The 26,457-nt window shown below is 50.5% G+C and overlaps 1 protein-coding gene and 1 pseudogene across 3 annotated transcripts in view; one reads left to right on the top strand and one right to left on the bottom strand.

Moving 5' to 3' along the window:
* Positions 1–26,457, top strand: part of LOC142558244 (ATP-binding cassette sub-family C member 2-like) — a 659,669-nt gene that overhangs the window by 216,249 nt on the left and 416,963 nt on the right. For all 3 annotated transcript variants that reach the window (XM_075670395.1, XM_075670394.1, XM_075670396.1), the window contains one exon: positions 24,189–24,320. In XM_075670395.1, the coding sequence (XP_075526510.1) occupies positions 24,189–24,320 (132 nt within the window). The remainder of the gene's footprint in view (positions 1–24,188; positions 24,321–26,457) is intronic.
* Positions 21,213–21,388, bottom strand: LOC142558696 (U2 spliceosomal RNA; annotated as a pseudogene).

Raw genomic sequence — 26,457 nt, 5'->3', positions numbered from 1 at the left:
GACCAAACACCTGATACTTACTTTTGGCACAAGTGTTCTGCCCGAGGCCATCGAGGCCGGGTGTATCAAACTCCGTGTTCGGCCATACATCCCCAATCTCCGGCGTTGCTTGAAATGCCAGCGTTTCGGGCACAGTTCGCAGAGCTGCCGAGGCCGTCAAACCTGTGCGAAATGCAGTGCTCATGAGCACACTTCTGAATCTTGTGAAAACTCTCTCCACTGCGTAAACTGTGAAGGCGAGCACGCTGCATACTCGCGGTCGTGCCCATCTTGGAAGAAAGAAAAGGAAATAGTTACAATTAAAGTAAAAGAAAACATAAGTTTCAAAGAGGTACGCAGGCGGGTATCCTTCCTGCCAAAGCACACCTTTGCCAATGTGGCGCGTCAGGGGGCAGCGCCACAACGGTCTCCGGCGGCTGTCCGACCCACACCCAGTGACGGTTGGCAGCGACACCATCCGCCCCCTCGGCGGCTGCAGCTAACGCTGCTACGCCAACACAGCAGACGGGGCCATCGACCCCGAAGGTGGGCGCAGCCGAGGCTACCCCAACCTCCGCGGCCCCATCCTGCGCTGGCAACAGCCGGCGCAGCCAGATCCCCCAGGGAGCCCCATCGACCTCCGGGCTGGTGGGCGCAGGGGTCTTGCCTTCCGAGGCAGGACCCTCACAGAAAACATCTCGCTCGCAAGAGCATGTGTCCGGTGCCTCACAAGAGGCAATGGACACTACACCTGTCCTCACGGCGCGCCAGGCGCCTAAGGAGTGGCGAGGCTCCCTCGAACGCTCCAGAAAGGGCAAAAACCCGATTACAGGGCCTCGAAAGAGCTCTGTAACCTAAGGCATAACTTCCGTTTCCGTACACACAGCACCTATTGACTTCCAATATGGACCCACAAACAATTCAATGGAACGTCAGAGGTCTTCTTAGAAACCTTGATGATGTGCAGGAACTCATCCAAAAACACAATCCAAAAGTGCTCTGTTTACAGGAAACACACTTAAAATACAAATACACGAACTTTCTCCGGCAGTATATAACTTTTCGCAAAGATCGCGATGATGCTGTCGCTTCATCGGTCGGTGTCGCCGTTGTTATCCATAAGAGCATTGCGTGTCAACATTTACAGCTACAAACTCCTCTGGAAGCAGTGGCGGTTCGAGCTGTTCTCCTAGACAAACTCATCACCATTAGCTCTCTTTACATACCACCTCATTACAAATTAACGAAACATGAATTTCAATTCTATATAGATCAATTACCAGAACCTTATGTTCTTGGCGATTTCAATGCGCACAGCTCCTTGTGGGGCGACTCTCGTATAGATGCGCGAGGTCGCCTTCTTCAACAGTTCCTTTGTTCTTCTGGTGCGTGCCTTCTAAATAAGAAGGAACCCACATATTACTGTCTTGCAAACAGAACTTTTTCCTCAATTGATCTCAGCATAGTCTCCCCGTCTATACTGCCTGAACTCGAATGGGAAGTTGTAAACAATTTTTACGGGAGCGACCACTTTCCCATACTGCTGAGAACATATAAAGAAAACGAATATCTACCACAGGCTCCTAGGTGGAAGATCGATACAGCCGACTGGGAGAAATTCCGAACTCTCACTAGTATCTCACGGAATGACATGTCTTCTTTAGAAATTGATGCTGCTGTGGAGTATTTTACAGCGTTCATAATAGATGCTGCATCAAAATGCATATTCGAAGTGGTTTGGCATGCAAACGACTTCTACCGGGGTGGAACAACGAATGTACAATCGCCCGTAGGAAACAGAACAAAGCGTGGGGATCATTACGCGCCTCTCCCAGTGCAGAGAATCTTATTAACTTCAACAAAGCAAAGTGTCAAGCCAGGAGAATGCGCCGACAGGCCAGAAGAGAGTGTTTTTATCGGGTATCAACTCTTATACAGAGGAGGGAAAAGTCTGGAACAGGGTTAACAGGATAAAAGGACGACAAACTTATTCACTCCCCCTGATAAACACACAAGGCGATACCCTGCTTGAACAAGCAGACTCACTTGGGGAGCACTTTCAGAACGTGTCAAGTTCCACCGATTATTCAAAACCCATTCTCAAATATAAACAAATAGAAGAATGCAAGCCACTCATAAGAAAGTGTCGGCAGAATGAACCATTCAACCGCCCCTTTAGTATTGCAGAGTTGAGAGCTGCCTTGAACGCATGCAGGAACTCTGCACCGGGATCTGACAGAATCATGTATGAAATGCTGAAAAACTTACACAATGACACGCAAGTTACACTACTTACATTTTTCAACACTATCTGGGACGCAGGGTACCTTCCGACCGCATGGAAAGAAGCCATTGTGGTCCCTGTTTTAAAACAAGGCAAAGATCCTTCCTCAATGGCAAGCTACCGCCAGATAGCCCTCACAAGTTGCATGTGTAAGGTATTTGAAGAAATTATAAATCGGCGACTCATCCATTTCCTTGAACAGAACAAAATGCTTGATCCCTATGAGTGTGGTTTCCGAGAAGGGCTCTCCACAACCGACCATCTTGTACGTATTGAAGGAAATATCCCGGACCCATTTATACATAAACAGTTCTTATCGATATTTCTCGACATGGAAAAGGCGTATGACACAACGTGGCAATAGGGGATCTTGCGAGACTTATCAGAAATGGGCATTCATGGTAATATGCTAAACGTAATAAAAAGCTACTTGTCCAATCGCACCTTCCGGTTAAAAGTTGGCAATGTGCTATCACGTCCTTTCACACAAGAAACTGGTGTACCCCAGGGTGGCATGCTCAGTTGCACACTCTTTATTGTTAAGATGACAACACTTCGTGCTTCCTTACCACCGGCCATTTTGTATTCCGTCTATGTGGACGACATTCAAATAGGTTTCAAATCCTGTAACTTCGCAGTATGCGAGACAAAGGTACAGCATGGTCTGAACAAGGTGTCAGGGTGGGCACAGAGAAATGGATTTAAAATCAATCGTCATAAATGTTCTTGTGTTTTGTTTACAAGAAAGAGAGGCCTGGTTCCGGATCCTTGCTTAGAACTGTGTGGACAACAGATCCCTGTAAACAAAGAGCACAAATTTCTAGGTGTTATATTTGACAATAGACTCACTTTCGTCCCACAAATTAAACATCTTAAAGAAAAGTGTCTGAAAACAATGAACCTAATGAAACTTCTATCCCAGACTACGTGGGGTAGTGACAGGAAGTGCCTAATGAATCTCTATAAGAGCCTCATCCGGTCACGATTAGATTATGGTACCGTGGTATATAACTCTGCCGCCCCGAGCGCGCTAAAGATTCTGGAGCCTGTTCACCATCTGGGTATCCGCTTAGCCACGGGCGCTTTCAGAACAAGCCCGATTGAAAGCTTATATGCCGAATCGAATGAATGCTCTCCCCACCTACAGAGATCATACATCAGCTTTACATATTTCCTTAAAGTACGCTCTAATCCTGAACATCCATGTTTTGATACCGTTACCGATATGACGTGCGCTACACTTTTCAGCAATCGTCCCTCCATAAGACAGCCTTTCTTGCTGCGTGTGAAGGAGCTTAGCGATGAAATGCATGTCCGACTCCTCAAGCATCGCTTAATGCACCTAACCAAGCTCTTAGCTCCTTGGGAGTGGCAGGTGATACAATGTGACACATCTTTATAAAAGTTACAAAGCACGCCCCTGAGGCCGAAATCAGAATGCATTTCCTAGAACTTCAGTACAAAGACTCCTGCGCAGAGTTCTACACAGACGCTTCGAAGTCAAATGCCGGGGTATCCTATGCAGCCGTCGGCCCATTCTTCTCGGAATCCGATGTACTGCATCCGGAAACAAGCATCATTAGGGCCGAGGTCTACGCATTACTCTCTGCTGTGAAGCATATAAGAAGATCAAAACTTCCAAAGCAGCGATCTATACAGACTCTCTAAGCGTCGTGAAGGCCTTGTTGTGGTCGCACCGCTGGTACGAGTTGTTGGGAACTCGGCGCTGACGCCCGTGGTTGCACCTGGGTCGCAAGCCCCAAGGGTAGCGTTGGCCTGGCGGCCTGGGGTACAACTGGAAGCATCCGAAGGTCCCGGCAAAGCATGAGTCGACTGGTAACAACAAAACAACTTGTTTATTCTAACATCGCAAAGAGTTGGCGGTCAGGTTGACCGAAGTAGAGAGACGGGAGTGCACTTTACTCAACAGAAGAAATCGGAGCCCTCCTTTGGCGTCCGGGGGCAGCTGCTTTTATACTCTCGCAGTTAAGGGCAAGAAGGAACCCCTCTATAGATGAGCACGTGACTGTGCCGCTCGGGCACAATGGGATAAGGTGACGCATACTGTCGTGTCGCCGCCGGTCGGGCACAATGGGGAGGAGAAGGTGACGCATACTGTCGTGTCGCCGCCGGTCAGGCACAATGGGGAGGAGAAGGTGGCTCACACTGTCGTGTCGCCTGTCAGACCCCCTCGCTTCACAGGGGTTGGGAGCTCCTCTCCCCGGCTGCCGCGCTTCGACAAGCGTGGGCACCAATATGCACATACACTCACATACGCACATGAAGACACGTGGCATCGGAACATGCCTGGACGCGCTTGGCAGGGAGGCGTAGCGGCGACGCCGAACGGGCCAAAATGTCTGCCGCTTTGTTGCAGCTGCGCCGGCTAAACCGCGCGTCGTAGGCGAAACGTAACAGACCGCCCCGCCGGGGGAAGGAGATCCCGATGGACAGGGGACTGCATCCGCTGTCCGGAGGGATCTCGCTCGATGATGCTCATAACCGAAGTCGGGCGTCCCTCGACGTTTCTTGAGCGCAGCGCGCAGAGAAGGCCTCGTTCTCTCGTTCAGGTTCGCACAGGACACTGCAAAGTGACTTCGGGAGAGTTCACATTTTTGTTCTCGTTCCCGGCAAGCGTTAGAACTACGCTGAAACTCAACCGCTCAGTCAGCAAGCACGGCACAACCCTCACTAAGCCCTGCCAGGCTCTTTCCCCTTCTATACCACTGCCTAGTTCCTTACAGTAGTCTAGCAGCACTTAGAACGCGTCCACAAATTGGAAAATTGCACTAGAAAGCATGTCATCACTTTGAAACACTAAACAAAAGCAATATGTTAAAAATCCTGCCTCAGGAAGAAAAACATCAGTAACAAACAATTTTGAGGCTGATTCCTACGTTAGGGGCTTCGACTTAAGCCATCGCGTTACCGTTGAGACTCCCTTTTTTGTAACACACCTCAAAGGAATATTGTTGCAAAGCGAGGCTCCAGCGCAGGAGGCGGCCATTTTTGGGAGAGATGGTCTGCAGCCATTGGAGAGGGCAGTGATCCGTCTCAATGATAAACCTCGAGCCGGCTAGATAGCATGACAATTTCTGAACGGCCCACACGAGACATGGACACTCTTTCTCGGTGGCGCTATACGCCTGCTCACGACTGGTCAGCTTACGACTAGCATACAGGACGGGGTGTTCTACTTCTCCATTTTCCCGTTGGCACAGTACAACGCCCATGCCTCGCTCACTAGCATCGCACTGAACAACGAACCCTTTTGTATAGTCTGGCGATCGTAGCACAGGCTGGCTTGTTAGGGCACTCTTTAGGGCGCTAAAAGCTCTTTCCTTTGTCTCGTCCCAGACGACTGTTTGAGGCTCTGTTTTTCTTAGAGCATCCGTCAGGGGAGCCGCGATATCAGAGTACCTGGGGATGTACCTCTGATAGTAGCCGGCGACACCTAAGAACGACCGAATATCGGTCTTCGTGCGCGGTTGCGGGAAGTCTCGCACAGCGGCCACCTTTATTTCAGAGGGGCGGCGACGACCCTGACCAATCATGTGACCGAGGTAGACAACCTCGGCCTGTGCTAACTGGCACTTAGGAGCCTTGACTGTCAAGCCCGCTTCGCGCAGGCGGGTTAGCACTGCCCGCAAGTGTGCCATATGCTCAGACCAGGATGCGGAGAATATCGCTACGTCGTCTAGATACGGTAAAGCGAATTCTTGCTGTCCCCGCAACACTTTATCCATGAGGCTTGAAAAACAGTATGGCGCGTTCTTCAAACCAAAACTCAACACTTTAGGACGGAATGTTCCCATTGGTGAAATGAACGCCGCATACCTACTAGCCTCTTCTGTAAGTGGAACCTGCCAATAACCCCTGACAAGATCTAGGGTGGAAATAAACTGAGCGCTACTAACTTTCTCAAGGCGCTCCTCGATGTTAGGGATCGGATAAATTTGATCCTTAGTGATGGAATTAAGCCTGCGGTAGTCGACGCAAGGACGAGGTTCCTTGCCCGGTACCTCAACTAATATCAAAGGGGAGGTATAATCACTCTCACCTGCCTCAATAACACCGAGCTGTAGCATTTTATTTACCTCAGCCTCCATAATATCGTTCTGGCGGGGTGACACCCGATACGCCTTGGATCGTACTGGCTCTGGGGAGGTAAGTTCTATGTCATGAGTAAGGACAGAAGTCCTACCAGGCCTCTCAGAGAACAGACCTTGAAACTCTTGTAAGAGCTGGTGTAGTTCGGCTTTCTGCTCAGGCGACAGCGGTGCTTTACTGATAAGGTCACTAATGACTTGACCGGTGTCTTCCCTGTTCGTCACTGAGCCTAGTCCCGGAAGTTCGACCGGAAGCTCTTCAGGAACGTTTACCATCATGCTCACTACTGCTTCCCTTTGTCTATAAGGTTTGAGCAGATTACAGTGGTAAACTTGCTGTGCTTTCCGCTTTCCTGGCAGACTCACCACGTAGTTAACGTCCGACAGTTTCTGAACAATTCGTGCTGGGCCCTCCCACTGCACGTCTAGTTTGTTGTTTAGCGATGTGCGCAATATCATGACCTCATCGCCCACCTCAAAACGACGGGCCCTGGCGGTCCGATCATAATAAACCTTGGCCCTCTGCTGGGCCTTTGCCATTGCTTCACCTGACAACTCCTGTGCCCTTCTTAAGCGTTCGAGGAGCTTAAGCACGTACTCCACCACGACTGGGTCGTCGCCCCTGCCCTCCCACGATTCTCGAAGCAGGCGAAGCGGAGACCGAAGCGAGCGACCGTACACCAGCTCAGCTGGCGAAAACCCCGTAGCCGCATGCGGCGCGGTCCTTAATGCAAACATCACCCCAGGCAGACACAGCTCCCAGTCAGTTTGATGTTCAAAACACAATGCTCTCAACACGCGCTTCATGACGGAGTGGAGCTTCTCAACGGAATTCGACTGTGGGTGGTACACTGAGCTGTGTAACAGCTTTACCCCACACCTTTCAAGAAAAGTTGTCGTCAAAGCGCCAGTAAACACTGTGCCCTGATCTGATTGGATTTCCGCAGGAAAACCAACTCGCGCAAATATGGACAGTAGTGCATTGACTATCTCAACTGAGCTGAGTTCTTTAAGCGGCACTGCTTCAGGGAACTTTGTCGCTGGGCAGATCACAGTCAAAATGTGTCTATACCCCGTGGCTGTTACCGGCAGAGGTCCCACTGTATCAATAACGAGCCGTCTAAAAGGCTCCGTAATGATAGGTACCAATTTCAACGGCGCCCTCGATTTGTCCCCTGGTTTGCCCACCCGCTGACAAGTGTCACATGTCCTCACGAAATGGTCTGCGTCCCGAAAACACCCTGGCCAATAGTACTCTTGCAAGAGACGGTCCTTAGTTTTCTTAACTCCTAGGTGTCCGGACCACGAACCCCCGTGCGACAAGCGCAACAGATCCTGACGGTAGCACTGAGGCACGATCAGCTGATCGAACGCCACTCCCCTGCGGTCTAGATACTTCCGGTACAGGACTCCACTTCTTTCCACAAAGCGAGCATTTTTCCTGGCGATACCTTCCTTGACATTGCAGCGTATGTTTTCTAGGCTGCCATCCTTCTTTTGCTCGGCTATCAAAGCCGACCGGCTGACTTTTAGCAACCTATTAAGTCCGTCTGACGTAGGCGCGATGAGCAAATCTGCAGATAGCTCTTCTAACTTTCCCGCATCGGCAATTTCCTCTCCAGTATCTGGCGCCTTCAACGTTACAGACTCAATTTTATTCAGTTCGGGCGTGCTCTGAATATCGGCTTGCTGCGCCTCTGACCCTTTTTCATTGTTTGATAACGTCGGCCCCGCAACTACCGCCTTTGCAGCGAGCTCCCGAACCTTCGATCTGGTTAAGGCCTGAACGCTAGCCTCACCAAACAAAAGCCCCTTCTCGCGCAGGAGGTGATCGGACCTGTTCGAAAATAGGTACGGGTACTGGGGGGGGGCAGCATAGATGACACTGCGGCCTCCGTCTCAAGCGCTCCGAAAGGTCCTTCGATAAGCACCTTTGCTACCGGCAGACACACGCTATGAGCTTCCACGGCTTGCTTGATCCATGCGCACTCGCCCGTGAACATATGGGGTTCTACGTAAGAGGGGTGAACTACATCCATCGTAGCTGCGGAATCGCGAAGCACTCGGCACTCTTTCCCGTTCACGAGGAGGTCTCGCATGTAAGGCTCGAGAAGCTTCATGTTCTCGTCAGTGCTGCATAATGAAAAAAACACAACTTTTGGTGTTGTTTCCGGACACTGCGCCGAAAAGTGACCCGGCTTCTGGCACGTATAACAAACGCGCGCTTGCCTCATCTCGAACCGCTTTCTGCGTTCGGCTTCGGCTGCCGCCGTCTCCTTAGGTTCGGTCGCACTGCTTTCACTCGCATCCGCACTACGTGTGTTCCCCTTTGCTCTCATGGGTGTGAACTTCGGCCTCTCAAACTTCGAGCCAAATTCACCCTTTTGACCGTCCTTAGCTCCGCGAGCCCGACGCGTCACAAACTCCTCGGCTAGCTCAGCGGCTTTAGCCACCGTACAAACGTCTGGCCTATCCAAGACCCAGTACCGCACGTTCTCCGGTAACCGACTATAAAACTGTTCTAGCCCGAAACACTGCAGAACTTTCTCGTGGTCACCAAACGCTTTCTCTTCTTTGAGCCACTCCTGCATGTTTGACATAAGCCTGTACGCAAACTGTGTGTATGACTCACTTCTGCCTTTCTCATTTTCCCGAAACTTCCGACGGAACGCCTCCGCTGACAGCCTGTACTTTTTTAGCAGACTCGATTTCACTTTGTCGAAATCCTCTGCCTCCTCTCTATCCAAGCGAGCGACTACGTCGGCCGCCTCGCCGGGTAACAAAGTGAGCAAGCGCTGTGGCCACGTTTCCCGAGAGAACCCCTGCTTCTCGCACGTTCGCTCAAAGTTAACCAGGAACAAACCAATGTCCTCTCCAAGCTTAAACGGCCGCATCAGGTCAGTCATTTTGAGCAATACTCGTTCTCCTGCACCGTGTGCCTGACTTCCATTACGAGCGCGTTCCATCTCTATCTCGAGACGCTTCATTTCCAAAGCGTGTTGACGCTCTTCTTTTTCTTTCTCTTCTTTACGTTCACGCTCTTCTTTCTCTTTCTGTTCTTTAAGTTCGCGCTCCTGTTTCTCTTTTTGCTCTTTAAGTTCGCGCTCCTGTCTTTTTGACCTCTCCTCAATAGTCTCAAGGCATTCCGACAGCTCGTCATCCTCAGCCTCTAACTCAAGAATAGCCTTTAGTAGTTCTGGTTTTCTGAGTTTGTCCGAGACATCCAGACCCAACTCTCTTGCAAGCTCCAACAATTTCGGTTTGCGCAACGACTTCAAATCCATGGCTGCTCTGAATGCTGCTTTCTCTACTGCCTATTATTGTCTTGCCGCAAACTAACCCGGCAGCAACGACAACCACAATTACCAGCTCTGTTTCTGACACTAACAAAAGCCTGGCAAAGCTCAGAAGAAGAAAGTCCCGCACTCACCAAACCTCGCAGCCAAGAGTTCAGCGCAGTCGTTCCGCTGCAGGCAACCAGTCATCACACAGGGCTCGTTGCACTGCTCCCGGATCGTCGTTGAGCTGCTCAGCATACAGTCAACTGCATATCTTCGCTGCTGGCCTCCGTTGTCGCGATCTCACCGCTGGCAGACAGTTGTTGTAATCGCACCGCTGGTACGAGTTGTTGGAAACTCGGCGCTGACGCCCGTGGTTGCACCTGGGTCGCAAGCCCCAAGGGTAGCGTTGGCCTGGCGACCTGGGGTACAACTGGAAGCATCCGAAGGTCCCGGCAAAGCATGAGTCGACTGGTAACAACAAAACAACTTGTTTATTCTAACATCGCAAAGAGTTGGCGGTCAGGTTGACCGAAGTAGAGAGACGGGAGTGCACTTTACTCAACAGAAGAAATCGGAGCCCTCCTTTGGCGTCCGGGGGCAGCTGCTTTTATACTCTCGCAGTTGAGGGCAAGAAGGAACCCCTCTATAGATGAGCACGTGACTGTGCCGCTCGGGCACAATGGGATAAGGTGACGCATACTGTCGTGTCGCCGCCGGTCGGGTACAATGGGGAGGAGAAGGTGACGCATACTGTCGTGTCGCCACCGGTCGGGCACAATGGGGAGGAGAAGGTGGCTCACACTGTCGTGTCACCTGTCAGACCCCCTCGCTTCACAGGGGTTGGGAGCTCCTCTCCCCGGCTGCCGCGCTTCGACAAGCGTGGGCACCAATATGCACATACACTCACATACGCACATGAAGACACGTGGCATCGGAACATGCCTGGACGCGCTTGGCGGGGAGGCGCAGCGGCGACGCCGAACGGGCCAAAATGTCTGCCGCTTTGTTGCAGCTGCGCCGGCTAAACCGCGCGTCGTAGGCGAAACGTAACAGCCTTAATGTCACTCTACAAACATAAAAATCCCGTATTCAAAGAACTGTATTCGGTATTGTGTAAAGCGTACTCATCTAACGAGAATATCATAATATGCTGGGTCCCTGGCCATAGGGGAATCGAAGGTAACATTCTCGCGGACCAGATGGCCACGTCAATCACATCGCAAGCTGTTAACCCTACCGCTGATGTGCCTGTCACAGATCTGAGGCCTTTCTTACGAAATAAGCTGCGAAATCACTGGCAGTGCACGTGGGACGCGCAAACAAATAACAAACTGCACTTTATAAAGCCACAGTTAGGTTTTTGGCCCTCCCCAACAAAATCTCAGCGAACTGATGTCCTATTCTGTCGCCTCAGAATAGGACACACATGTGGCACCCATAGTTATCTGCTTACTGGAAGTTAACCTCCAACCTGTGGTAGATGCGGCGAGAGGTTGACCGTCCTCCATGTGCTCCCGGAGTGTCGGGAAGCCGAAACGGAGAGAAAGAAACATTTTCCGCTTGCATACCATTATTACATCCCTCTACACCCGGATATGTTTCTTGGTAAGGAACCACTTTTTAACACCAAGGCAATCCTCAACTTTTTAAATGATGTTGTCCTGCATGTAATAAGACCGTTAAACTCGTAGCGCATCTTCTTTCCAGAGGATGCCGCTGTGATAAATATTTATATAGCACATGCCTCTAGGCCCTTGTGTCTCAGGGGCTCTAACGAGGCCATGGTGCTCTAGTGAATTTTAGAATCTTATACATTTTTATGTTATATTATTAATTCGCAATGCACCCTATTGCTCATTGTACGCGTCTTTCCTCATTGCCACAATCTTATTACACATAGACATTATGCACATTAGCGCGACCATTTTTAAGGCCTCCTTTACAGCCACTTCCCATCAACTTCATAGAAGTCATAACTCCACTGCAAACTCATCAACACTGGCTTGGCGCTCTTTGGCCATACCTGGCCCTTGCGCCAATAAACACCATACATTCATTCATTCATTCATTCATTCATTCATTCATTCATTCATTCATTCATTCATTCATTCATTCATTCATTCCTATCCAGATGATTGGCGAGATTGTGCACTGAAAGCGTGTCGACTAGCGTGCAATTGAAAGTTGAATTATGATCGTCGTAAGCTTGTGTTGCGTCTAGCACGAGCAAGTAGTGTTAGCGATGACATTGGTGTGAAAATGGTCAGCTCGATCTGCGATAAGTTCTTGTGAATTTCTGCATCGAACGTCGCAGTCGTCATGATGAGGGCACTCCTGTGATATAATTAGCGCAGTGGACTGGGAAGGCTGGAATGGTAGCTCACCTTGAGGGGTATTGGGTAACAATTATTAATATACGTACTTTGCGAAGCTGAAAAGGATGCAGAAACACCGCTGGTGTTTCAAGTTGGCACAGCCTAAAATTTAAATTAGCCCACCCCCAAATTTAAAGTCGGCCACGCCCGATTTTCATTTCGCCCAGCCTTAAACGTCAAGCTGGCCCAATCGCAAATTTCAATTAGGCCACCCCTAATTTTGAAGTTTGTCCACCTACGAATTTCAACAAATCGCCCCGAAATTTCGAGTCGACGCAGCCCACAGATCCGGTTCGCCCACCCCCATATCGCCCCCAAATTCAGATTGGCCGACCCCGAGATTGCCCCCCCCCCCCACCATTTAGGTAGGACCAAGCCCATATCACCACCAAATACAGGATGGCCCGTCCCCATGTCACCCCCAAGTTTAGGTTGGCCCACCCCAATATCAGCCCCAAACATAGCCTGGCCCACCCCTCTATCACCTCAAATATAGGATGGCCCACCGCAAATCACTCCCAAATATAGGTTAGCCCACCCCCATATCACCCCCGATTCAGCATGGCGCAGCGCCATATCGCCCCCATGGTTAGGGTGGCCCTCCCCCCCATATCAACCCCAAATTTAGGTTCTCCCACCCCCATTCATCCCCAAATCCAGGCTGGATCACCCCCATATTCCACCATACTTAGGCTTACCCACCCCTAGATCACCTCAAATTTAGGTTAGGCCATCCCCATATCAGCGTCAAATTCGGCTTGGCTCGTTACCATTTCACCCCAAATTTAGGTTAGGCCACTCCCATATCACTACCAAATTCAGATCGGTCCATCCCTGTATCACGCCCAAATTTATGCTGATGCCACTTCCGATTTCAAGTTCGCCACTCCAACCCTTTCTATGAAGACCTATGTTTTTATATGGGAAATGCGCAAAGTTTTTTGGCATTACAGACACAATTTTGCACGATTTAGCTACCAAATTGCTGGGGTACTCGCCAAAGAATGGTGCGTATTAAAAGCAAATGCACCGAACGAGGTACGCTATATGTTGATCCTAAATGCTGACGGCTCGCCAAGCTAGCTTCTCTGTAGAGCGGCCGGGGCACATACAGCATGGCACATTTATTCAAATGGTTTTTTTACGGCCACACCTACGGATTCATACCACTTGGCTGTACGGAACACATTAACAGTAGCTGTTAACCCAGACGCTGCACAATTTCTCCTAGTTGGTGCATTTCTTATTTGGATGAATCTTTAGAAATTATTAACGTTCGGGCAGCGACTCTGCCTAGCAGACGTAGCAATGGCACTGGTCACCGGGTGGCATTGTGGTCCAGGTGGGCCTGATTCGCTCAGAGTGTGTGCCATTAAGGACAGCCAAAAGTCGAAGAAAATGGACCTTCCGGAGCAACGCATAAGAATAGCCATATTCTGCCAGGTTCCACGCTACAAACCCCGAAAGTTTGTTTTCCTTTCGCATTACACAAAGCCATGCGCAGTCTTCTAGTTATGAAGTCTAATAAATAAAATCTTCATAGAAGCAATTACCTAGCAAATGAACACGACACTGCTACGTTTTAGGAAGCAAAAATGGAAAACAATATTTCAAGAGGCTCACTGGAAAACCACAACCAAAGCACATATTGAGTTTTGTGTCCCTGCCATCTGGTAGGAGACTATAAAACTAAGTTCTATGCGGCTTAAAAAAACTCCGCTGCTAAAAACGAGAACCGAAAGCAAATCTTGGGTTTTGTGTTTCTGCCATCTAGTGAGAGACTTCAAAACTAGGTCCTATGCGGCTTAAAAAGAAGTGCGAAGCAGGAATCGAACCGCATCTACCGTAACTCGGGACTAAAGATGCGCGCGATTCTACCACTCGGCTACGACTTCTGAGGCTTCGCCAGGCGGTACGCTTATGCTTTTATAGATGCCACGTGAAGTTTCACGACACTGCTACAAAAATCGCTTTTGGGAACGGTGTTACGCCATGTGTGGAGAGCCTAGGTCGGCATCAATCGAAAGCTGAGTCTCCGAACTACATACGCCGCACTGGGTATTACGATAGATGCCAAAGTTTTATCACAGGCATCGTTCTTGTCTCGAAAATTGAGTACAAATTTTTGTCGTTTCCATAGGCTTCCATTGCTTAATCTTTCACCGCTTTGCGAACAAAATTCTTACGTGTCATAGCGTGATCACTGCATTTGGCTCGTGTGGATTGTCTTCCAGAACACGTCTGAAGCCTGCCTTTGCCAATAATCGACCTGCAGCTTTTGTTTTTCGCGAAAAACCAGCTCCTTCCATTGAAAACGCGCTAGCTTCGCGCCGTGCCCGCTTGGAGCGCTAGTTGGTACGTGTCCAGGAAAGCTGGATATTGTCACGTGGTGGTGACGTTGAGGAACGCAGTAGTAATTACTGTGAAAGACAAAACTAACTTTTATTGGGCGAACCTGTGCCCACAAAAAGAGGCTGCGCTTATAGCACAAAGATAGCGGCAAACATGGTCGGCGAACGTCGAAAACTTGATCAGCGGGTCAAGCGCGTCCGCTTTTATACAGCAGTCGTCGAATGCTCCAGACTAATCGTTCGGACCCACGTGCCTTCCACAAAGTTCTACACTATTCGCGTCACGCGATGAAATCGGATAACACAGCGTTCGGCGACAACACAAAGCCGGATAGAAGCATCGATAACTTTCCAGAAACTTCGGATACATGCAGGCACATCCCGCGCTGTGAGATTACATTTGTTAGGCGGCGAAACGTGGTCGCCCGATAAAGATAAGTACACATGTCAATACCCCCCTCTTAAAAAGCATCGTCCCGATGCTACAAATATAATAGAGCGAAACACAAAAGAACACTTATTAAACATGAGTAACAAAACAACGAAAAGAAACACAGTCCAAAGGTCAGTTACGCGAAGTCCCAAAGTTCATTAACGCTGGTAGTACGGCGTGAGTCGCACAACGTGGACTATTTCAGGTCACGAGCGGCGCCACTGTGATAGCGAAATGCCGTCTGGCACGACCTCATAATGCAGTGCACCAATACGTCGGATGATCTTGTACGGTCCGAAATAGCGACGCAAAAGCTTCTCGCTGAGTCCTCGTCGGCGTATAGGGGTCCAAACCCAAACACGGTCACCGGGTTGGTACTCGACGAAGCGTCGTCGGAGGTTGTAGTGTCGGCTGTCGGTACGCTGCTGGTTCTTGATCCGTAGGCGGGCGAGTTATCGGGCTTCTTCGGCGCGCTGGAGAAAGGTCGCGACGTCAAGATTATCTTCTTTGGTGACGCGCGGCAGTATGGCGTCGAGCGTCGTCGTCGGGTTTCTGCCGTAAACCAGGCTAAATGGCGTGAACTGTGTTGTTTCTTGCACCGCCGTCTTGTAAGCGAATGTTACGTACGGCAGGACCACGTCCCACGTCTTGTGTTCGACGTCTACGTACATTGCTAGCATATCGGCGAGGGTCTTGTTCAGGCGCTCCGTGAGACCATTCGTCTGCGGGTGATAGGCAGTTGTCCTACTGTGGCTTGTATCGCTGTACTGCAGTATGGCTTGGCTGAACTCTGCTTTAAACGCTGTTCCTCTGTCAGTGATGACGACTTCTGGAGCACCATGTCGCAGCAGAATGTTCTCGACGAAAAATTTCGCCGCTTCGGCTGCGCTGCCTTTCGGTAGAGCTTTAGTTTCAGCAAAGCGGGTGAGATAGCCGTCGCCACGACGATCCACTTATTTGCGAATGTTGACGCCGGAAACGATCCCAACAAATCCATCCGGATCTGCTGAAATGGTCGGCAAGGAGGTTTGATCGGCTGCAGTAATCCTGCTGGCCTTTTCGGTGGTGTGTTGCGTCGCTGACAGACTCATCATGACTTGACGTAACGAGCAACGTCGGCGATCAGACGCGGCCAGTAATACATTTCCTGTACCCTCGACAGCGTTCGGGAGAGTCCGAGGTGCCCAGCGGTTGGATCGTCATGTAGGGCTTACAGTATTTCTCGACGCAGCGCTGACGGAACAACAAGAAGGTAGCTTGCGCGGACTGGTGATCAGTTCTTCTTTACGAGCTGGTTGTTTTGTAATGTGAACGAAGACAATCCGCGCTTAAATGTCCCTGGTACTACGTCGGCGTTCCATTCCAAATACTCGACGAGACCTTTTAGCTCCGGGTCTGCTCGTTGCTGTTTATTGAAGTCTTCTGCGCTTATTATTCTGAGGAAGGCGTCGTCATCCTCGTCGTCTTCCGGCGGGGGATCGATGGGGGCGCGTGATAGGCAGTCGTGAGTTTTCGCCCGGACTTGCACATTACCGTGACGTCATATTCTTGTAATCTGAGGCTCCACCTCGCCAGCCGTCCTGAAGTGTCCTTTAGGTTAGCTATCCAACACAACGCGTGATGGTCGCTGACGACTGTGAATGGCCCGTCATATAGGTAAGGGCCGAATTTTACAGTAGCCCTAATGATGGCGAGGCATCCCTTTTCAGTCGTAGAATAATTGCCATCCGTTTTTGACAGCGACCGGCTAGCAAAGATATCACCCGTTCATGTCCGTCATTCTTTTGGGCTAAGACGGCACCGAGGCCTAGGCTGCTGGCGTTAGCGTGAATTTCGGTATCGGCGTCTTCGTCGAAGTGTGCAAGTACCGGCGGTGACTGGATGCGCCGTTTTAGTTCTTGAAATGCGTCGGCCTGCGGCGTTTGCCACTTGAACTCGACATCAGATTTGGTTAGATTCGTTCGCGGCTGAGCGATGCGTGAAAAGTCTTTGACAAAGCGCCTGTAGTAGGCACATGTGCCAAGGAAATTACGCACTGTCTTCTTGTCGATGGGCTGCGGGAACTTTGCGATGGCAGCTGTTTTCTGCGGGTCGGGGCGTACTCCAGATTTGCTGATGACGTGGCCTAGGAACAGAACCTCGTCGTAAGCGAAGCGGCACTTTCCTGGCTTCAGAGTGAGCCCTGATGATTTGATGGCCTCTAGTACTGTTGCAAGCCACCTAAGGTGATCGTCGAAACTTCCGTCGAAGATGATTACGTCTTCCAAGTATAGGAGACAGGTCTGCCACTTCAATCCTGCTAAAACCGTGTCCACTAGGCGCGCGAACGTTGCAGGCGCCAAGCACAGTCCGAACGGCATAACCTTGAACTCGTAGAAGCCGTCTGGGGTAATGAAGGCGGTGTTTTCGCGATCTTTTTCGTCGACTTCTATTTGCCAGTAGCCAAACTTGAGGTCCATCGTCGAGAAGTATGTTGCGTTGCAGAGCCGATCCAATGCGTCATCTATTCGTGGGACGGGGTATACGTCCTTCTTCGTGACCTTGCTCAGACGACGATAATCGACGCAGAAACAAAGGGTTCCGTCTTTTTTCTTCACCAGGACAACAGGAGATGCCGACGGGCTTTCCGACGGCTGGATGATGTCGTCGCGGAGCATTTCGTCGACTTGTTGCCGAATAGCTTCACGTTCTCGCGGCGAAACTCGGTAAGGGCTCTGGCGGAGTGGTTGAGCACACTCTTCGATTATGCGATGCTTTGCAACTGGTGTTCGTCGACTCTTCGATGAAGTCCAAAAGCGGTCCTTGTATTATCGGAGAAGACGTCTGAGCTTTTGCTGCTTGCTCATGGGGAGACATGGATTTACGTCGAAGTCTGGTTTGGGGACTATGGTCGGCGGCGTAGATGTTGCAAAATCTCAGAGAACAAAGGCAGTGCTCGTTTCCACAATTTCCTCGATGTACGCGATTGTCGTGCCCTTGCTGATGTGCTTGAACTCTTTGCGGAAGTTGGTTAGCATCACTTCCGTTTCCCCTCCGCGGAGTCGAGCGATCCCTCTTCGGACGCAAATTTCGCGGTCTAGCAGTAGGCGTTGGTCACCCTCGACAACGCCTTCTACGTCGGCAGGTGTTTCTGTGCCCACGGAAATGACAATGCTGGAGCGAAGCGGGATGCTGACTCGACGTTCGAGCACGCTTAAGGCATGCTGACTACGAGAGCTCTCCGGCCGTATCGCTTGATCTTCAGTCAGGGTTATCGACTTCGACTTCAGGTCGATGGCTGCGCCGTGTTGGTTTAGGAAGTCCATGACGAGAATGACGTCGCGTGAACATTGTTGGAGGATAACGAATGTGGCAGGGTAAGTCCGGTGATGAACGGTAATTCTTGCCGTGCAGATTCCAGTCGGCGTAATCGGGTGTCCTCCAGCGGTCCGAATTTCAGGGCCTTCCCATGCAGTCTTAACCTTCTTCAACTGGGCGGCGATGTGTCCACTCATGTCGGAGTAATCGGCCCCTGTTTCGACTAAGGCGGTGACTGCGTGGCCGTCGAGAACCACGTCGAGTTCGGTGGTTCTTTGCCTCGCGTCACAGTTAGGTCTTGGCGTCGGATCACGGCTGTGTCGCGTTGACCTGTGGCTGGTATGGGACGTCGTCAGGTCGTCTTTCGTCGTCGTATTCTGTGCTTTAACACTTCGTCGGGACGGCGACGCGTCGTTATGTCGTCGAGGTAGTTTCTCCGGCGCCTTCGTCGGCGGCGGAGGATCTTCGTCAGTTCGACGAACCGCAACCGCAGCTCCATCGGTTGCTGCTTTTAATTTCCGGCGTTGGGTTCGCTCACCGGCACCGGGCTGGGCCAATGTATGGACGGCACTGCGACGACAGGTAGCGGCCTGGTGACGGCGAACGGGACGGTCGTCAAGAGTAGCACTGAGTGGTGGCTAGGTAATCGGAGATGTCACGTGGGCGCTCCCCAAGCTGTGGACGCGGCGCGTTGACGGCGAACCCTCTACGTCACATGTCGGGGTATGGGCATCGGCGGTATACATGGTGGGCTTCTCCGCAGTGATAGCAGAGCGGGTGGTGGTCGGGGGCTCGCCAATGTCCGTCTTCCTCGCGTAGGTGCGCTGGGCGACGGGTGGGCGTGCTGGCGGCGGCGGCGGCAGACAACGGAATTGCGGCGTTACAGGACCCTGGCGCGGTCGCGGAGAGGGGCCTTGACGGCGTGCGACGGCGGCGTAGGTCATCGCTTCTGGCTGGGGCTGCGGTAATTGAGGTTGTACCTCAGGAACGCCAAGGGATCGCTGAACCTCATCGTTCACAATGTCGGCGATCTAGGCCACTTGAGGCTGCGACGAAGGCAGGACCTGGCGCAGTTCTTCGCGCACAATGGCCCTGATGGTCTCTTGAATGTCGTGAGAACGCAGTCCTTGGATGGCGCACTGCGGCGTGAGCCCCTGGCGGTTATATTACCGGGTGCGCATCTCCAGAGTTTTCTCGATCATCGATTCCGCCGCAGAAAACTGAGCCGCAGTCTTCGGTGGGTTACGAATAAGTCCGGCGAAAAGTTCTTGCTTCACGCCCCGCATCAGGAAGCGGACTTTTTTCTCCTCCGACATTTCCGGGTCGGCGTGCCGGAAAAGACGGGCCATCTCCTCCGTGAAGTTCGCGATTGTCTCATTTGGCAGCAGCGCTCTGGTTTCTAGTAAAGCTTGGGCTCGCTCTTTTCGCACCACGCTTGTGAATGTTTGCAAGAAGCCGCTTCGGAACAGGTCCCACGTCGTTAAGGTGGTTTCTCGATTCTCGAACCACGTCCTGGCAGCGTCTTCCAATGCGAAGAAGACATGTCGCAGTTTGTCGTCGCTGGCCCAGCTGTTAAATGCAGCGACCCTCTCATACGGCTCAAGCCAGGTTTCCGTGTCCTCGAATGTTGATCCGCGGAACGTCGGAGGTTCCCTGGGCTGCTGCAGCACGATGTCGGACGCTGGGGCTGCCATTGGGGTTTTGGCTAGAATCTTCTTGGTCTTCTCAGGTAGAAGTCCGTGCTCCGGGGGCAGCTGTTGAAGACGGCGCCTTTCTCGATGCTCCTGGACTACTTTGGTGTTCTCTTTGCGGTCCGGGCTTGGATCACGGCTTGTCGGGGGCGTCCGGTACATGAGCGAAAAGCACCTCCACCAGATGTCACGTGGTGGTGACGTTGAAGAACACAGTAGCAAATACTGTGAAAGGCAAAAGTAACTTTTATTGGGTACTGTGCCCACAAGAACAGGCTGCGCTTATAGCACAACGATAGCGGCGAACACGGTAGGCGATGTCGAAAATCTGATCAGCGGGTCAAGCGCGTCCGCTTTTATACAGCAGTCATCGAATGTTCCAGACTAATCGTCCGGACCGTGTGCCTTCCACAAAGTTCTACACCATTCGCGCCACGCGATGAAATCAGATATCACAACGTTCGCCGACAACAGACAGCCGCATAGAAGCATCGATAACTTTCCAGAAACTTCGGATACATGCAGGCGCGTCTCGCGCTGTGTGATTACATTTGTTAGGCGGCGAAACGTGGTCGCCCGATAAAGATAAGTGCGCGTGTCAATATGATATACCTAAGTGCAGTACCACGGAAAATCAGTTGCGAGTGTGCGCTTGTCCGGGTATTTTATTCTGTTGTCAGTGCCTCATTTTTGCGCTTGAAACCATTTCTGAAAGCACCTGTAGAAGGCACACATGCCAAGGAGTCTACGCACTGCCTCCTTGTCCGTGGGCTGCTGAAACTTTGCGATGGCAGCTGTGTTCTGCAGGTCGGGGCGGACTTCATATTTGCTTATGACGTGGCCGAGGAACAGAAGGTCATCGAAAGCGAAGCTGCACTTTTGTGGCTTCTCAGTGAGCCCTAATGACTTGATGGCCTGTAGTACTGTCGCAAGCGGCCAGCAACGCAGCAAATTTCCAGCAACGACGACCACCTCAAACAATAAAATAAGACAGCTCTGCCATTTCAATCCTGCTAACACCATGTCCATCACACGCTGGAACGTTGTAGGCGCCGAGCGCAGTCGAAATGGCATCACCTTGAACTCATAGAGGCCGTCTGAGGTGTTGAAGGCGGCGTTTTCGCGATCCCTCTCCTTGAGCTCTATCTATCAGTAGCCCGTCCTGAGATCTGTCGATGAGGAGCATTTAGCGCTGCAGAGCCGATACAATGCGTCTTCTATCCGTGGGAGGGAGCGTACATCCTCTTTCGTGGTCTTGTTCGGTCGACGATAATCGACGCAGAAACGTAGGGTTCGGTCCATTTACAGCGAAGCTGTGTATGGTTATCTGACTTTCTGACTATTTGACTATATGACTTTCTCTAAAAAAATTGAGTGCGTCTATCTAGCGGTGTAGATCTCGACTTCCTCACCTTACGCGGGCCGATCCTGATGGTACGGCTATATCTGGCCGACCCACGGCGGAGTTGAAGGAGGCTTTAAGCACTCCGCCAAATTGCAAAGATGAGTTTGATATCTAAGGTGCAAATACAACCCGTATCAGATATTAAGCTGATAAGAACAAATACTACAACCCCCGCCCCGCCATGTCAACTTCACACCGCCCTCTCTTTGTCGGCGTTCCAAGCGCTTGTGTACCTCCTTTCCTCTCCTTCCGGTCTCCCGTGGGGGCGATCTCGTAAACGTGCTGCCTATCAGGATGGCGAGGCGGGAATAAATGCGAACCGTCCATGCGGTCCTGATCCCGCAAACTTGGAGCGTTTCGACGGAACGGCGGCCAGGTTTCATAGGGAGTTTGTGGGGAACCAATTTTGTGTGGCCTGTGTTGTATGTGACAAAGCGTTATTTTCGAGTGACCTCGCAATCATGCTGCACTGTGAGACATCGAGTATTGCGCAATCACCTTGTCTATGGTAAAGCAGTGTGCGTCCTCGGAGTACTGCAAGGTGCGTGCCTTTTCTACGTGCCGGAATTGATTAGTAAAAGGTATCGTGCCGCGTTTTGCAACATGCGTGGGTATGCACACCCCCCGGTGGCTCATTATCTTCGGAGGCTCAACATCGTGGAGGTAGAACTAGTCGCGTCTCGCCATTCCATTTATGTGCATACGGCGTTTGACGCACAGCAATTGACAGTTCGCAATTAAGGGGGCCCACATACGCAGCCTAACAGACTACAAGAGCCTCGCTGACGCAGGACTACAGGAGATTCCCATGGGCTCTTAGACGGCTGGATGATTTCGTTGCGCAGCATTTCGCCGTCTTGTTGCTTTATAGCTTCACATTCTCGCGTGGAAACTTGTACTCTGGTGGAGTGGTCGAGCGTACTCTTCGGTTATTATGCGAGGCTTGGCCACTGGTGTTTGTAGAATCCTCGATGACGTCGAAAAATAGTCTTTGTATCTTCGGAGAAGACTTATGAGCTGTCACTGCTTACTTATGGGGAGACTTGGATTTATGTCGTAGTCCGGTTCCAGAACTATGTTCGTCGGGCTAGATGCAGCAGGATACGAGAGGACAAACGCATTACTGGTTTCCTCAATTTCCTCGATGTATGGGATCGTCGTGCCCTGTGTTTGAACTCCTGGCTGAAGTCTGTCAGCATCACTCTCGCTTTCCCTCCATAAAGACGAGCGATCCCTCTTGCGACGCAAATTTCACAGTCGAGCAGTGGACCCTGATGGCCCTCGATGACGCCTTCCACGTCTGCGAGTGTTTCACTGCCGACGAAAATGACAATGCTGGGGCTAGACGGGATGCTGAATCGGTCTTCAAGCACAATCAGGACAGGCTGACGGGAAAGCCTTTCCGTCGGTGTGGCTTAGTTTGTGTAACACGTTATCGACCTCGCCCTCAGGTCGACGATTGCGCCGTGTTGGTTTAGGAAATCTGCGCCGAGAAGTACTGTTGGAGTACGACGAATGTCACAGGGTAGGTCCGGTCATCAACTGTAATTCTCGACATGCGGATTCGCGTCGACGTTAGGAGGGGTCCTCCAGCTGTCCAAATTTCAGGGCCATTCCATGCTGTCTTGACTTTCTTAAAGTTGGCAGCGAATAATCGACAGATGACGGAATTGTCGGCTCCAGTTTCTACAAGCGCGGTGACTTCGTGGCCTTCGAGAAGCATGTCGAGGTCTTAGGTTCTCCGCCTTCCATTGCGGTTAGGCCTTGGCGTCAGATCACGGCTGCGTCCCGTTGACCTGTCGCTGCTACGCGGCGTCCTCAGGTCGCCTTTCGTCGGCGTATTCTTCGCTTCCAGACTTCATTGGAACGGTGGCGTGCCGTTGTTATGTCGTCGAGGTAGTCTCTTCGGCGTCGTCGTCGACAGCGGAGCATCTTTGTCATTTTTACGAACGTCAAGCCTACCTCAATCGGTTGCTACATTTAGTTTTCGGGACAGGAGCTTAAGGACTGGCTCCGGGCTGGGCCCATACTGAAACCGCTTCCAAACTTAGTGCGCGGATTGGGCTCGGGAGTGCGTTGAGAAACTCCACATTTGGAAATACTTCGTGCGCGCTTACAGAATTTACGAAGAGCGGTAGTTAATGCGAACAAAGGAATAAAAGCTAAAGAACATCGCTTCGGCGTCACTTTATTCACTCTATGTTAACCCTGTCATAAAATAAACACTTCCATATCATCTTTTCTATGAGGTTGAGGCAACGTATCACCGACTCTAAATCTATACATTCTTGAACCTAGAACCAGGCATGACAAATAGCGCAATGTATTAGAATTCCAAGGTTATCGACACATCGACACAAGAGGATGAATTATTTCAGTAGAATTGCCCGTGCTTCTCAACAATCACTTGATCTGGCAGGAACACTAGGTCCTATGCCATCTTATTCAAGGCTACCTGGAGCTATAGATTTGTTTTCATTTTCCTTGAAGAAGTTCACTTAATTGACAAGCATCGAGCCTGTTTACATCAGCATCATCACTATTTTTCACACCTGTGGATACCATGATAAATATTTCCTTGCCATTTCTTTTCTTCCCCGTCCCTGTTATGCTCTCTGCGTAGACCTTTTCTCAACGCAGAGTAGCATGCAGGCGCCTAATTCTCTGTGTTTTGATAAGGAGCTTTCTCTTCCTCGAGGACTCCCTTCTCATCTGCATAGTTACGAAACTCAGCACAACGCGAGGAAAAGTTGCACGCAAATTGATTTCCTGGCACAGCAGAAAAGAAGCTGAAATGCAGTAACATAACGCTAAACTCACCAGGCATGTAGGTAATGAGAAATTGAAAGCAATGGTAAGTAAAAGTAAGCCGTTTTTGTTACACAGTGCTTCATCTCAACGCAGCCGACGCCTCCATGATAACGGGGCCGTTTGCCACAGACATATGAATTATTGTACGTGAAAGCCAACGCACCTTTTACAGGCACTAACCAAGGAGAACGATTTCAAGACAAGTCTACTCGTCCTGACCCTCTTGACGGTCTTCGTCACAGCTGGCAACATGGTTGTATGCAGCCTGAGAGATACCATAGTCTACAATCACAAGTCATTTAAGGTAAGACATAATCGCGTGGTTGATTCTAAACTAACATCCAGTACAAATACAGCGCTCTAGATGGCAGTAATACAACGTATGCTAGGCCCTGGCACATGCGTCGTTTTTCAGCGGAAACGTGGTTGAAGGGCCACTCACAAGGGCACAATTTCGGTTATGAGCTGAAAGTTGTTACGTGCCTTCCAGGGAGCGTTCTGCCGCAATAATTTTTCGAATCACTTCGTTAATAGCCGTGATGGAAATATTCCGGTGACGCGAACCCATTATTTCAGGAGGAGAGTGCCACTGCCGAGAGAGACACTCTCTCCACTTGCCGCGTGTAGCAAGCGATATTCCTTCCCTGCGTTCTCCCATACCGGAACTCGAGGATCGCATGACGCACACGTCATGGGCCCAACCTACTTTTCGTTTTTTTTTTCTTTCCTGTTTTGCTGCGTGGTTCACTTCCGCTGACGATGTAGCGCGCGAGCTGCTGCGTCTGACTGGTTTCGCGCAGCTCTCCATTTTGCACGCCGAGTACGAGAACACCCGACTAGGGTTATAGGTTAGTGCTACGCGAATACTGAGGCAGACACAAGTGGTTCATAGAGCGTGATGGTGTGGTGTAACATGGTAGAAAATTACATGCTTTCGTTGTCTGCCCACGCGACTGCACGGAGTGAGAACAAGAACTCAAAACGGAAGTACACCTCTCTTGCTCCGCTTAGAAGCAAAACATGAGCACGCTGACGTTCGCTTTTTGTGTAATACTATTGCTCTCAACTTTTGGTCGCCTATTGCATTATCCAAATAGCAGATGTTAACTCGAATAATTACCCAAGTCGCGTGTCCCTAGGAGCGACGTCGGAGCAGTGCGTAGGCGCACTTGTGCCGTCGACGCTCCGGCTGAGAGCGCCCGCGAGCGATCGGTTCGGAAGCTCTTTCCGCGGCGCATAGCGATGCAACACGTACCAGACACCATCGCTAGCGCGCATTGTATGCACAGCGCTTGTAAGTTCGACATGGCCAGACCTGGTGAGGCTTTAATTTATTGCCACGTGAACAATTTAACTTACACTCATAGGCTACCTTGCTTAAGCGGCGAAAGTGGATAAATGATGCCGTGCACTTAAGTTCTTAGAGCATTTGTATCGAGAACGCATGAGTACTGTTGCGCCATGTGGTAGGTATAAACGAAGCACTCGTGGCTCAATGGCTTTTTAGGCTTCAGAGAGCCAAAAACAAATGGCTGACTAGTTTGCTAACGCTTGACTGGAAATTTGCGCGTGTTCGTGGGCTTCTCTCATGTTTGGAAAAACACTTTTACGTATCACACCAGTTTTTCATTTTGCTGTACAGTTTTTTCATTGGAACTTCTAATCTAATTTTAATATTCGAGAAGCTGATTGATTCATTAAGAATAAATATGTGATTAGGCGGACTGCAGTACATAACTATCTGGTGTTTTGCTCACCCACCCACGGTGGCTTAGCGGCTATGGTGTGGCGCTGCTAAGCCCGAAATCTCGGGATCAAATTCAGGTCGTGAGGGCATTGTTTCGGTGGGGGCAAAATGCAAAAACATCTGTGTTCCGTGCCTTGGGGGCACGTCTCGTGGCGGTCAAAATTATTCCGGAGCCTCTTACTAAGGCGTACGTCGTCACCAAATCATGGTTTTGGTAAGCGAAGCCTCAGAATTCATTATTTAAAGTTAATTCATATGCATTGTCGTGAAAAACATCTTTTTGCGCATCTTTGCAGCCTAGCAGTTTTCCATCGGCGCCTTCCCTGAAGCTTCGTCTGAGAAATTTCAGTTTCCTTGTTAGATAATGAAATAGGTGTTCAGCCACTGTTCGCCTAATCTACGAATTATTTCGGTGTCTATGGATTCTTGATTTAGGCCATGTGCTGATTATTTCTGCTTCATAGAAAAACAGCTGTCATACGCGCTCGCCACAGCATAATTCAACAAAGTCATCCTTTACCTTTTTGACGTCGTTTTTTTTTGTTTGTTCTTGGAATCTTTCATTGCTGTATCTGAAGGCTGGTCCCACATACTGGTTACCACAACTTTAAGATCTCTCGTAGACTGCCCTTTCATTTTAATCGTTTAGCAATGTACCATGTTTCCTGGAGCAGTATTAATGGTCATTAGATTG

Source organism: Dermacentor variabilis, chromosome 9, assembly GCF_050947875.1.
Source record: "Dermacentor variabilis isolate Ectoservices chromosome 9, ASM5094787v1, whole genome shotgun sequence".
Lineage (NCBI taxonomy): Eukaryota > Metazoa > Arthropoda > Arachnida > Ixodida > Ixodidae > Dermacentor > Dermacentor variabilis.
This window is presented reverse-complemented; position numbering and strand designations above follow the sequence as displayed.